Source organism: Mugil cephalus, chromosome 11, assembly GCF_022458985.1.
Source record: "Mugil cephalus isolate CIBA_MC_2020 chromosome 11, CIBA_Mcephalus_1.1, whole genome shotgun sequence".
NCBI classification, from domain to species: Eukaryota; Metazoa; Chordata; class Actinopteri; order Mugiliformes; family Mugilidae; genus Mugil; species Mugil cephalus.
Window position 1 is genome coordinate 17,160,074 of NC_061780.1, and position 13,387 is coordinate 17,173,460.

The window sequence follows — 13,387 nt, forward strand, 5'->3', positions numbered from 1 at the left end:
CCCCAGAATAATAGGAATGAAGCAAAAAGAAAGGGAGAAGAGAAAGAGTGGCACATAAATGCCAAGAGAATTAGATAGGTTTATGTGAGGTGAAGCTAATGCAGAGTTCCAGTTAAGGATTACTGCTGTGCCTGTTTAGCAAAGCAATTTAGGTTTCACCGAAGTCTCACACATAAGCTGCAAGAGATAAAACCACAATTTCATAGTAAAATATGTCTGGTCATCGGAAATTCACAGTGGAAACGTTTATGATGTTTATTGGTCCAATCTGCTCAAAATATGAGAAAACATAAGAACGAATTCGCTTCCAGATATACAAACAATTTATTGGTCGTCTTGATTCATTTCACACATTCAGAAATGATTATTAGGAATAACCGAAACCAACTCATTTTCCAGCATTTTTTTTTTTTTTTTTGTGATGCCACAAACCCAAAGTTTGTACCTTAAAAAAGTCAAAAATGTCATATGCCATATGTTAAATAACATAGTTTCATTATATAATGTTATATCACATAAATATACATTTATATTTCAGTTTACACGTTAGTGCCACACAGGTTTCGATGAATACAAATGTGTGTGGGTTTGGTGTGTTTTACGATCATGTGCCATAAGTTCTTCTGACTCTGAGCAAAGAGTCACTGAGCAGTACAGTAAAAAAAAAAAAAAAAAAAGGATGGTTGTCAAAGCACTTTGAAAGTACCGTTAAATGTTTCAAAACTCTGAGAAATAATAGGAAGTTCCTTTAAAGAAAGAGAAGAAGAAATCAAAAAGGTTCCTTGAAAAGTCCTGGAAGTGCTACAGAAGTCCTTAAAAAGTCTTTGAAATGCATCACGAGTCCCTCAAGTTGCAGCAATCGTAAATTCACTGGAAGGGCTGTCAGAGTGATGAGCATTTTATCCACGTGGTTTGTGTCCTCGTTGTTAGCTTCTGATGGCCGTCTTCCTATCTCTGTCTTTGTTCTGCAAGAGAAAAGAGGAACAACAAAGGTTTTAACTTTGCTTTCTTGTTGAGAAAAAGATGGGAAAGACACATTTAAAGCTACAGTGTATGATAGGTGTATATTGTATAAGCATATTGTTTTCCCCCCATAGAATTTGACTAGCTGTTCTCTATTAGCAGTCTAATGCAAAGCTAATATCCGCCTTAGAGCAGGTTTCATTCTCTCATAAAGAAAATAAAGTTGTTTTGATGTCAATAGGTTAACATTTTTACACATTCTTTATAAAAGTCTAGTGAATTTACATTGCAGAGTTTCTAAAGATCACTTTTTTCCACCATTACTCTTTGTAATACTCTTAACAGGTGAATAAAACTTTTGATGTGAATCCTTCATTAATGGGTCATGAAACTGCACCCTGCAGAAAGAGCACACTGTGAAATAGATACTGTTTCACTGCAATCACTGACTCAGTGAATTCATGTGGTTTTGTGAGTGCTCTGCTTCCAGAGTTAGACAAAGTAAATTAGCCCTGACTGCACGCGGTAAACCCAGACAAACACATTCGGCACAGTAGCGAACAACATTAGCTGCGGTGGCAGAGAGCAATGAGTGCATCTTTAATTCCGCCGCGGCCCCGAGAAGTGACTTCATGAGTTGTTTTATGACAGCCCTGCGAGATGATATGCATCTCATTTATCTGTGGTATCAGGACAGAGCCGCCTTGATTTCCTGGCTGGTGAGGAGACCTTCTCTATCTAGCCAGGAAAATAACATCACATTTTCCCTCCTCACCTAACCTTTTCCCTGCTCACTTCTCGTGGCCATCTACCACTGGCTTTTCAACTGAGAGTGAAGGGATTTTTTTTTTTTTTTTTATTGAACACACTACTGAGTGATACGTGACACACTTAAACCCTTGCTTTGGTGAACAAAGTTTCAAAGATGAACTCATTGGTGATAAAACATGTGAGGCTGTTTGGTTTGCCTTTCACTGACAAACATGGCAAAAGAAAAGTACTTTTCTGAATAAATCATCTTTGGGTCCTGGAGGAACATTTTTTAATGAAATTCAGGCCATCTTCTCCCCCTCTCATATCATCTCCTCACTAACCCTCCTACCCGCCGCCCTCGCCTTCCCCTCATCAGCCCCAACACCTGTTCCACATTTCCTCTCAGACTATGCACAAGGTGTAGGTGTTTGGAAAGATCCGTTTGACTGACATCAACAAAAGGTGGTGGGTAGGTGTTTGGAAGCATGTCAGGCCGCAATGAGAGAATGAGATCATAGGATTTGGACAGAAATCGGTCCTCCCACTGGTTTAGGTGAGCGTACGGAGACACGGAAACTGTTATTGTTGTCAATCCTTCCTCCAGCTGGACTGAGCGGAGGATCATTATTATTAGGCTGCACATGAACCGTCACCATTGCTAGACAAGAAGCATTAGGATGGGGCTGCTGGATTTTATGCGAAAACACCAGCAAAGTCCTTTAGTTTGGTGCATGTGAAAGAGCTGACCATGAGGCTCTTTAAGGTTATCTGCACCCAGAAATACAACGATATGAGTCCAGACTTCACTGCTGTCAAAGGTCAACATTGGGTTTTGTGCTCAGTGCTGGGAAACTACGTACCCTGAAGCAGGAGCTAAACATTACTCTAAAACCGAGCTCGGAGAATTACACTTCTGTATCACCAACAACAGCTACAGACAATTTATAGAAGTTCCTGTTGACAGAAAGTGCCCTTAATGTTTAAAAGTAGCAACTTCATGCAGATGCTTGTCATTTTGAAACTTATTTTAATGTATTTTAAAGGGTTTGCGTCCTTCAAACATTTCTTTCACCTTGTCCTGTAGATGTAATATTGATGTACTATGTATTGATGTGTAACCGTGACACCCCAAAAGTTTTAAGGTAAAGAAATAAGTAATGCTTTTTGGATTATGTGTTGTTGTTTTTTTTTACTGAAAGGGTCATGCCAGGATCTTTATCCTGAACTGCAAATATCTGAGGCCCAGGTGCTGCACTTTTTTTAATTTTTTTTTTTTTATGGTCCTCTCACCAAACCTCTCCTTGTGGCACTCAAATGCTGCTTTTCCTTTTTCAAGTTCCTCAAGCCAGAGAGCATGGTTCAGTTTAGACGCTGGCAATTCTTCTAAAACATAACTGACAAGATTTCAAATAATCTCAAATGATTATCAACCATCATCAAACCAAAAAGTAAATTTAGCAAACCAGATCAGACTAATGATCTGCGTAATGTTCCAAATAGTTTGTGTATTTTTGTCATCTGATAAAATCTTTCTGTTGTGGGATAAGTTTTCACACACCGCCTGGAAAACTCTGGCCTCTCCGGGGCATCGCTGTTATTGTGATTGCTCCCAACACAAACTACCAAACCAACAGCTGCACGACATAAGTGCAGCCGTGCTCTCGGGTGTTTGCTGGAAAGCGCTGTGGAAAATTGGAGGTATTTATCAGTGGACGGAAAAGTACTTTAGCGAGGTTTGAAGAAAGTGGATACGTGAAAAATTTCACTTAAAACCCGTGCGTGAAAATTGGTTGATTTTCCAAATTACTCCAAATTACGGCGGAATCGCGAGGGGTCGGCCCGCGTCCCGCTCGTTGAGCGCTCAGCGACACTTTGGGCGGCACAGCTGTAGCTGGTGAAGGCGGTTCAGCTGCAGTGTAACCGGTTCGTCCGTAACAGGAGGATGAGGGGGGGTTGGGGGCGGGGGGCTGGGCTTTAAGGCTGCCCTGGTAGTCAAAACAATCTCCTGACTAATAGGGCATGGTCGGATGACATCTCCGCTTTCTCTTTTCTCTTTCCAAACACACACACAGACAGACATACCGCTGGCTTCCCATGGGGGCGATTTGTCCGACACTAATATGATTACCTGATGATATTTACTTTAGATACGATATGATGATAATACCACACTGGAGCAATATTATCCTACTGTTGAGGGGAAAGCAGCTGACAGCAAACAGCAAACACTTTCTTCCCTGCATCTTATCAACTCTGCAAATTCAAACTTTTGTGCAGTTTTTCCTCTGAAACTCAATCCTGCTGTTCCCTTACCTATAACTGGATTTTCCATGCACACTTTCTCTTTTTTCTTTTTTCTCCTGTGTTAAGCTGTTCTGTCAAATACAAACATCTAATTTAGTCTTTGGCTGCATTGAGACAGGAATGACTGGCTGGAAAAAATAATTCCACTTGGGCACCGGCCTGCAGTCGTATAAGGAGATTGGTATTTAACCATGAAATGAAAACTGGTAATATCCCTTTAATTTATCGAGTGAAACTATGCGACCATGCGTCAGATCCTCCAGTGGCTCATGGAAGCTGTAATTACCCTCATAAATGATCATCAATTAATAAATAACACATTACACGTTTAAATTGAGCTAACTAACCCACCGAATGAGCCTCCGTCTGCCATTATGTGGCTTGGACGAGTCACACATTCATGTTCACTGTGGCCAGCTAATAAGCATCCTGACGGCTTCTGCAAAACACTTGATTAATCATGGATTGCTTAATCAGACGTAGTTCGCACCAGGCGGCCCACACATGCATTTAATTATTCCAACATTTTTATAATCTCTTTAATGACCCCAGACTTCATTTTCACCAGTGAACACACGACTCTGCTACGTTACGTAGTGCTAAGACGTACTCTCAGAAACTGCCAATATGTCATTAGCTTTGGTGGATGTTGTTTTCAGAAAAAGCACAATTTAGACTGGCAGCTTTTCTGCGTGTTGCAGATCTCCTTGCCTGACTCGGCTTTCCGTAGTTTTGTTTTAATTTGCTCTGCGAGCAGCCCTCTCCCCAAAGACCAAATGACAACAGAATGATAGTTTTGCTAATAGATTTTGTTAGTTATCTGACCCGACTTCTTCTGCTGGTGTTAAATTAGGGTTTAACTGCTTCCATGTGTGTTGAAAACACACAGACAGGTCCTCGCTCTGAAGGCACACAGGGCGCGCACACACGCGCCGGGGCTCTGGACGTGGGTGAGAATACATTTAAATACTGCCTGCAGTATATTATCTACCTTCGATGCACCTCATTAGCGCGGCTTGAAACGGGAATGAAACAGGCCAATCTCTCGCTCATGAAGCGCAAAGCATTAAGTCCGAGTCAGCGCCTGCATTATCAGCAAATGAGGGTCGTTTCGTTTTCATCCTTGCCTTTGAAACATCAACTCCGAGTACAAACGCATGATGTAACGTCTTTCCCAGTGAAAACAAACCAATATCCAAATAACTGTAAAAACCACACTCATTAGTGTGCTCCTGCACATGTCCTATGCACACATTTAAGCTCTCTTTAGGGGCATGCTTCATTTAATCTCTATAAAGGAGCAAAGTATAGTTTCAGCACAGTCTAAAACCAACTGTCCAAACCGGAGGATAAATAGCTAAGTTGATTATCCCACTGAGTCGTTGGCCATTCCTCTCTCCCTCTGTCTCCTTCTCCATCTTTGTTTCCACAACTTCCTGCACACCATTCGTTAGGAAAGTGTTGAAAGCGCAGTCGTGATCCAAAGCTTCTTAACTAAGTAATCATATACGAGGTTCTCTGGCCTGTCGAGAAGGAAGCAATGAACTGCCGTCTAGTTGAAAAGGACAGAAATTGAAGAGGTAGTATGAAATGCTTTTGATAAATCTTATGAGTGTGCTCTAACGTAGTGTGTCCTTGTGTGTGTGACTTGTGTGGGTGTGAGTGTACGCAGGGAGGGCGTTTCACAGAGAGCGGTTTGCAGGCTCCTTTAACATCACCATCAAAGCCCAACGTCAATGTGTTTCTAATAGCAGCAGCTGAATTAAACACTGGCTGCACAGCCTCAGCAGAGGATAAATCATTTACAGAACAATTAGCTCATTTGTTGCTCTGCTCCGTGCTGCCAATGACTTCCAGACACAGGGAGCCGGCCAACGTGTGTGTATCTGTGTGTGTGTGTGTGTGTGTGTGTGTGTTAAGCGTGCTGCATGGATATGTGCAAGGACACGTGCATAATTCATTCTGATCCGTCACTCACATCTCACTACACACACACATAAATCTCCCGTCGCTATCTTTCCCCCGCTTATACACAAATACACACACACATTATATGTTCATTTGCTGTCACACATGCACAAACAGAAAGTTAGAGATAAGTCAGTTTCCAGTTGCGCAGTCGTGCAGCTTTACCGTCTTTCCGCCCACCCGCAAAAATCATCACACATAAAAGTTTTACGGGAGCCAAGATGTAAATTATTCCTGTTCGTCATATTAGGAGCCGTACACATCGTTTGTCATGTATGTCGTTCTGCTAAATTTACGCATTTATAATTCATTTCAAGAAATTCCAAATAAATAAACTCCATCCAGTCGGAATTAAATCTGGGCCGCGGCTTAAAACGCTCGTAAACGCAACTAAATTTAACCATTTCAAAAGGAACAATGGTCTATTTACAGCCACCGCACCATGAGCACCGCGTTAATTGTCGTTTTTATTTTATTTCCAAACGCGCAACTTCTCTTTTAATTCCTCAAATGAGCATCTTTAAAATTCAAATATCGGAAAAACGCTGGGACTTAAAAGGAAAAAGCTCAGCGTGATGGACCACGAATGGTCACCCCTGCTTAGTTTTTCCATTGACTTGATTTGACCCTCATCCTGTTTTGGGCCTAAAGTAAAAAAAAAAAATGCAGTCGTGGAAGAAGCTGTAAAAATGCAGCAGATTAGCACATTAAAAAAAAAAATCTGTTTTATTTAGTAGTTCTGTACAGATACTTGCTGCGTGTGGCATATTTCAGAGCCATTACAGGTGACTTCTACCCGAAATAAAGTTAAGATAATGAAGCCCCGATGATTAGAAAAGCTGCAGGTTGCTGGATGAGTCCAGCCACCTGACAGTTGCACTGACAGCAGAGGGAAAGAGACCTTGCACAGGATATCTGCATCAATCAACCAGACAGCGCAGGGATTTAAACCACGCACAGCTCACCTCAGTCCTCCATCCTGAGCCCTGGACATCTCATTTACAGATGTAACCGTCAGGAGTGTCCCCGTTTGTTCAATGCAAATATCAAAGGTACTGCGCTCCGTTACGCCCACGCCGAACTCCTGCTGCTGCGCCACCCCACACTATATTTAAGTCAAATTTTGTCAGGTTTCTTTGGAAAAGCTCGGCCTCCGATCGAAAGACACTGAGCAAAAACGTCCCACAGTGGCTTTACCTGACAACTTAGCAATGAATTTAGTGAAGGGGAATATATTTTGGACGATGATCAATAGAGGGAATTTGAACAAAGCACTCAAAAGAAAGCTACTCCCTAGAAAAGAAATATTTTGGGGGGCTTTGAGGTCGCAGGTTACGAGATTTATTTTCGGAAGAGCTTTTCCTCTGAAGGGCTCGACAGAAACGGTGCGTCCCCGTCCTGAGGAAACCACGTACCTCCACCAAATTTATAGTGAGCTCTGTATTTTTCAGATAGGACAGGGCAGGAAATTCTTCCTCTGGCAAATCAGCTTTTAAACAGCTACAGAAAACATTGTGAAAAGCTGAACTGTACAGCAAGTTCTTTTATAAATTATTTTCAATGTCAGTTTCAGGAAAAAGTCCCCCTACAAACAAGATAAAAATAATAAATCACGTATTTTGAGAATATAATGATCACATTATTCTCAAAAGATCTGCAGATCATGCACTGGGTTAGATAACGACATGAATTAGTGTTCTTGGAATCCACAGGATTTCAGAGACTCTGTGTGCAGTAGTCATTACTAACAAGGCTGTTTGTTTTGAAATAGTTATACTGTATACACACACATAACAAGAGGAAATGACCGTATACTTTTCTCACTTTCTTCCTCTCCTCCAGTGGAAATGTGTGTAACTGAAGCGGCTGGTCTAAGCAGACCTGACAGCTGTGATGAACCTCAATGACCATAAAAACATACAAAGAGAGCACTCAGGACACAAAGTCTCATTTTACCTTCACAATCGTTTCCTCCCTGTAATCACCAGCACCGACGCTGCCCTTTAGCCCACTTAAACGCACTACAGCCACTTCACCGGGGGAAGATGAAATGCTCTCCGCTTCTGCCAATCAGAGTTAACCGTTTATAAGCCAGCTCAATCTGGGCTCAATCTTGCATTTGTATTCGATCACATAAAAGACAGGTGTGAACACACCATCTGATAGATCTGATTTATGACCACATTTGGTAGTGTAAGCATCCTGAGTCACATTAAACACCTCCTATACTCAGCATTGTGCTCCTGGAGTTTTTCCTCATTAATACAGTAAAAAAAAAAAACATACGACCACTGTTATAAATGATCACCTGAAAAGGAAAAACTACCGTAAGTAATGTAGCTTCATTAGTAAAGACATCTTTTTAAATTATTCTGTCCGTGTCGCTGTTAAAAAAAAATAGTTAAAAAATAATTAAATCTAATAAGAATTTACCAATCTAGGTTTATTTAGCTGAGATCTGATGTATTTGGAAACGTGTATTTATGCCAGATCTGAACACACGTAAAAAAAAAAAAAAAAAAAACTTGTGATGGATCGGATTTTAATGCAAGGTCTGAACAGGTCCTTACTTCCCTTATCGTGTGATGACTTTAAAGGTGATGTCATCAATTTAAATTCGACATGAGCCCCGACAGCGGCACAAACTGCAACACAATTAAACCGTAAAGTCATCAACATTAACTTGTTATTTTAAAGTCTACTGCTCTACATGTTTCACTGAAGGCTCACTCCGTTTTCATCAGCGCCAATAAATCTGAAACCAACAACGAATCGATCTTACTCAGGAGTATTGTGTTTGTATCCACCGCCTGATGTGTCTTCTTCCTCGCGCTATTATTAAAACATTTCCTTTCTTCATTACGGTAAACATAGGAACTATGGTTTATTTTGACTCTATCCTACTTACATCGTGCTGATGCTCTAAATCCTAAGTGCAACCAAATGTGTATAAATCCACCAGTGAGATTAGTCCCCGACACATGTATAATTCACATTTCAGCTGAGCCGTGTTTGCTAAAAGTTACAGGTCCCATATGTTATGTAGAAAATGACTCAGCTGCTATTTTATGATTAAACTACGGGTTTTTTATCAGCAAATATGGAAGAATAGTGAGTAACACAAAGCCTTTTCATGCACATTTCATATCACACTTGGGATGGATGCAGTAAGGACAGGTGGAGGTGCTACTGGTGGGATGCAGTTTACAGATGCTGGTTGGTTCATTTCATAGGGTTTCATTGTGTAAAATATCTAAACACTTTTTTTGTCATACATCTGTGGCTCAGGAGTCATTTAAATATCGATTAAATTCACTTTAAATGGAAAAGTTTTTACTACGATACGGATTCTACCATCAGTTAAAAGTTTGGACGCACCTTCTCACTGAACTGAATGAAGAGGGTGTGTCCAAACGTTTGACTGGTAGCGTATTTCTCTCTCTCTCATCTTATTTCCTTTCCTTTGTCTTTCATGTGGTCAGCTGAGAACCCCCAATGAGAGATAACGACCTTCACCTCATCAGTGCAAGGATGTGAGGTGAGGCGCACAGGTACGACAGTGAGAGCTTTCATCGGGCTAATGGGAAACAGCCCGATGTGACTGACGCTAACTAACGCAGACTGAGTCAAGGTCTGTGTTTTGAGTGTTTTGACACGAGAAAGCTTCATAATTGTTTTCTACCCAGCGTGCATTTACAGGTCGGTCATGCATCTGCAGCGGCGGGCTGACAGCAGTATATAGTATTACACAGCTCGTACTGACAGCTCTGACCTCCACCACCACCGGGGGCTGATCGATACGCACAGAGCTGGCGGTGGGGGCGGCACAAGCCGAGAGGCATGGAGTGAGGCAGAATGAAATGTTGGGCCAGGACAAAAGAGGAAGAGGATAAAAATGAGGGAACGGGCACAGACAGAAGCAAAAATAAAAGGGGACGGAGGAAAGAGAATGAGACAGGTTTCCGACTAGTTATCTCTCAGCCGAGGGCCGAGGGTGTCTGGGTTTAGACTCCGAGGACGTCTAGGCTTTCACTCCGAGTTCAGAGGGGAGGCAGGAGGAGGGGGGGCCGGGTGAGGAGAAAGGGGGAGACTCACGCTGCTGAGACTCAGGTTATCCCCCAGCTAAAGGGTCTCTGGGTTTAGACACTGAGGAGGGTATTAACTTTCACACACTGCTGGGGTAACGGGGAGTCTGCCAGATGTCAGCTCCTTACCCATAAATCCTGCTAAATGGGCAGCAGCTACGGGTTAGGGAGGGGGAGGCGATGGGGGAGGAGGGGGGGTCGAGTGGACGTCACCTCTCTATCATCTTCGGCGGGTGTGTGTCAGGAGCCGAGTTGCGCTCATGTACATATTTGATTTCATCCGATGTCCTCGTTCCCTGTTATTTCTCAAAAGAGAGAGGCGACCTTCTTACGCGGGGGTGTTCTTGATTATGTCAATTTCCTGAGCCGAATCAATCAAAACGTGAGCGGAAAGCAGCACCGCAAGCTCAGCCTTAAAGATGTATTGTAGGTCGACTGAGCGGGAGAGGTGGAAACGTGGAAAAATAATGAGTTTCTGTGAAAGGAGAATTAAGATTTGCAGAAAACACACAAAAAAGTATCCACTTTCCCCAAATGATTTTTTCCTCAACATATACCTGTATTTTGTGTTGAAGCCCGGAGCTTTGGAAGAACAAAGTAATTGGCAGTTACCAGTCGGTTCTTGGGCAGTTATGATTAAAACCTTCTCATATTCAGGCTGACGTCAATACATTCTTGAAATTATACACATGGTTTTGGACGGATTTCATGGGCTCCCAGTCATAAATCTCACTAGCTGCATAAATACCCTTGTAAAGTTTAAATTCATATTTTTATAAAGAGAAAGACAAAAAAAACACACACCATAGATGCGGTTACACACAAGGGTCGCACGCATTTTGCCGCCTTGCGTTGCGGTGAAAATGGCTGCAAATCGATCGCTCCCAGGAACGGGCGTTTTCAGAAACCACCTCGAACTTTCAAGCCACCTGCTCGAGTAAAACTAACCCCCAACAGTGCAATAACACACAGTCCTTCACCCCAAAGGAGGACTTTAAAAGAGGGTCTGCTTTTAAAGTCCCTCGGGGCCAATCAGGTTTACAGGCACAGTCACTGATCTCAGGTCAGCTTTAAACACCAAACTGACCCACAGCCCCACACGGTGTCTATTATCACCCCGTTCTCCAGCTGAATCTATGTCTTTATAAACGTCAGGATAGTGAGAAGCTTTTTGCTTTTTTTTTTTTCTTTGCTTTGTGTTGGTTAAGTTGATTTTTACGAGACGACTCGGCTTACACTGCTTTCAAATTTGCCGTTTTCACAGAGTTTTCTTGCTCACCATTTTCCTCTGGTTGCTGAGGCAGAAGGTACAGATGTGCTTCGGCTGAGCCGATTGGTCGGATCCTCGGTTGGGGGAGGAGCTGACGTGAAAGAACGGCGGTGAGGGAGCGTGGCACGGCTGTCCGTCGTGAAGCCCTTCACCCAGGAGCAGCACGTTCCCCAGGTGGCTTATGTAGCTGCTGGCCAAGCGTAGCGTCTCGATCTTTGACAGCTTCCTGGAATCGCCAAAACATTTGTGGTATTGATGAAGAAGAAATGCATATGACAAACACAGTGAACGCAAAGACAATATTGCTGTTGGGTTTTTCTTCTGAGCAGGTTTAGATTAAAGGACCATCTTAAAATTTGACAGTGATTAAAGGTGCCCTATTGCCCAAAGCTAAAGTTGAATGTCTTAGACTCCCGAATGCATGAGACAAAGTGTCGTGCCCCAGTGTGACTCCTTACCTGTCTGCAGGCTCGGTGGGGATGAGCGTGCGCAGCGCCGTGAACGCTGTGTTGACGGAGTTGGTGCGATCCCTCTCCCGCGCGTTGGCGGCCGTCCTCTGGCGAACCTCCCCGTGGGGAGATGAGCCCGGCTGGCCTAGCCTCTCCACCATCTCCCCCACGTCCATCATCGCGCCCCCTACTCCCCCGCACAGCTTCCTCTTCCTGTTCACCTTGATGTGAAAGGCAGATGGGGACGAGGAGGACAGGCGGTAGTTGGATGAATTGGTGTTGCGCTCCTCGGAGCCCGAGCCCTCGCTGCCGTTCTCGTCGTCATCTTCAGAGAGGAGGGCGATGTCGCCGTACAAGAAGCGGCCTGCGGGAGGCGCCGTGCGCAGCATGGCGAATGTCATCTTCACCACAACAATGTGACAGCTGCTGGTCAGTCCTGCTGAAGACTTCCTCGAGGAAAGGTGCTAGCTGTTGGCGGTAGCGGTAGCTGGTAATGTTTGTTACCAGAAGATGAACTGAGCAGTTTGTTGATGCTGTCAGTTAAAGGTCTTCACAGTCTCTTCTTTGCAAAGGAGTTAGACAAAATGAATTAGAGGTTTCCCTTATAAGTTAGGTTTATAACTTCCCTTTGATGGTGGTGAAGCATTAGCAAGTTGATCCTAAAACAGAGGTCAAAGCAACTTGACCTCCAAGCTGCAGGTTGGTTCCAGGTCCTTGTTGTTGTTTTCTCTCGGTTCACTCTTCACATCCCAAATATCGGCTTCTTCTTCTCCTTAGGAAAAAAAAACAACATCTATAACGCCATGTTGAACTCTTTCATTTGTTTCTGTTTGTCTGTTTCAGTCCCAAAAGTCAAACTACCCAAAAACTACTATGTGCCAACACCTTCTCGGTCTCTCTCTCGGTCTCTCTGCCTCTCTCTGCCTCTTTGCTCCACGTGTGCCTGCAGTCTGAGTGTTTCCGTCTGTCTCTGGTCTTAAAAGCCAGTGGGAGGGCCTGAGGATTGCTCCGCTCCTCCTTCTGAGCGGTGAGGGTCCCTCGGCTGCTGTCTAGAAGCAGGCCAGAGAGACCGGAGGCAAGAGGCAAACCATCAGCAGGAGTTTGTTTTGGCTGCACGCTGATGTGTTCCAGGGGAAATCCACCCTAAAACAGAACTTGCATCACCCACGAAGCCCTCCGAAACTCACATTGTTATCAGAATGACAGACGGGATGCTGTGAGACGTAAAAAAAAAGAAGAGCCATGCAGTTAGACTTCTAATGAATCTAGTGAGGATCTGTTTCTTTGCATGTCTTGTAATTCTGCAAATTAGACCGACTCAATTTCATTAATTTAAGCCAATCTTTTGCATAAAAGCAAATATTATTTTAATTATTTAACAGAACTTTTTCCATGATATTAAGTTCTGACATGCACCAGTTGTCCATGCAAAAAGCTGCAGTCTACTCTTATTTTATGGTTCTTATACGTAACTTTTCTTTCTCCTGTTATGTACCTGACAGAACAGGAGGCACAACTGGGATTTGCATTTGCAGGACTCCATGTTTTGTCCGACCACCTCCTTGACAGTAATATGCTGTGAAGTGGTGAAGTAA

General features: G+C 43.2%; 1 protein-coding gene across 1 annotated transcript; it reads right to left on the reverse strand.

Moving 5' to 3' along the window:
* Positions 1–241: 241 nt before the first annotated feature.
* LOC125015831 (basic helix-loop-helix transcription factor scleraxis-like) lies at positions 242–12,728 on the reverse strand. Its single transcript, XM_047597825.1, has 3 exons — positions 11,802–12,728; positions 11,353–11,569; positions 242–965 (listed from the first exon to the last, which is right to left on the reverse strand). Exons 1-3 carry the CDS (start codon positions 12,191–12,193, stop codon positions 927–929), a joined length of 648 nt encoding a protein of 215 aa, XP_047453781.1. The 5' UTR covers positions 12,194–12,728; the 3' UTR covers positions 242–926.
* Between the last annotated feature and the right edge of the window lie 659 nt (positions 12,729–13,387).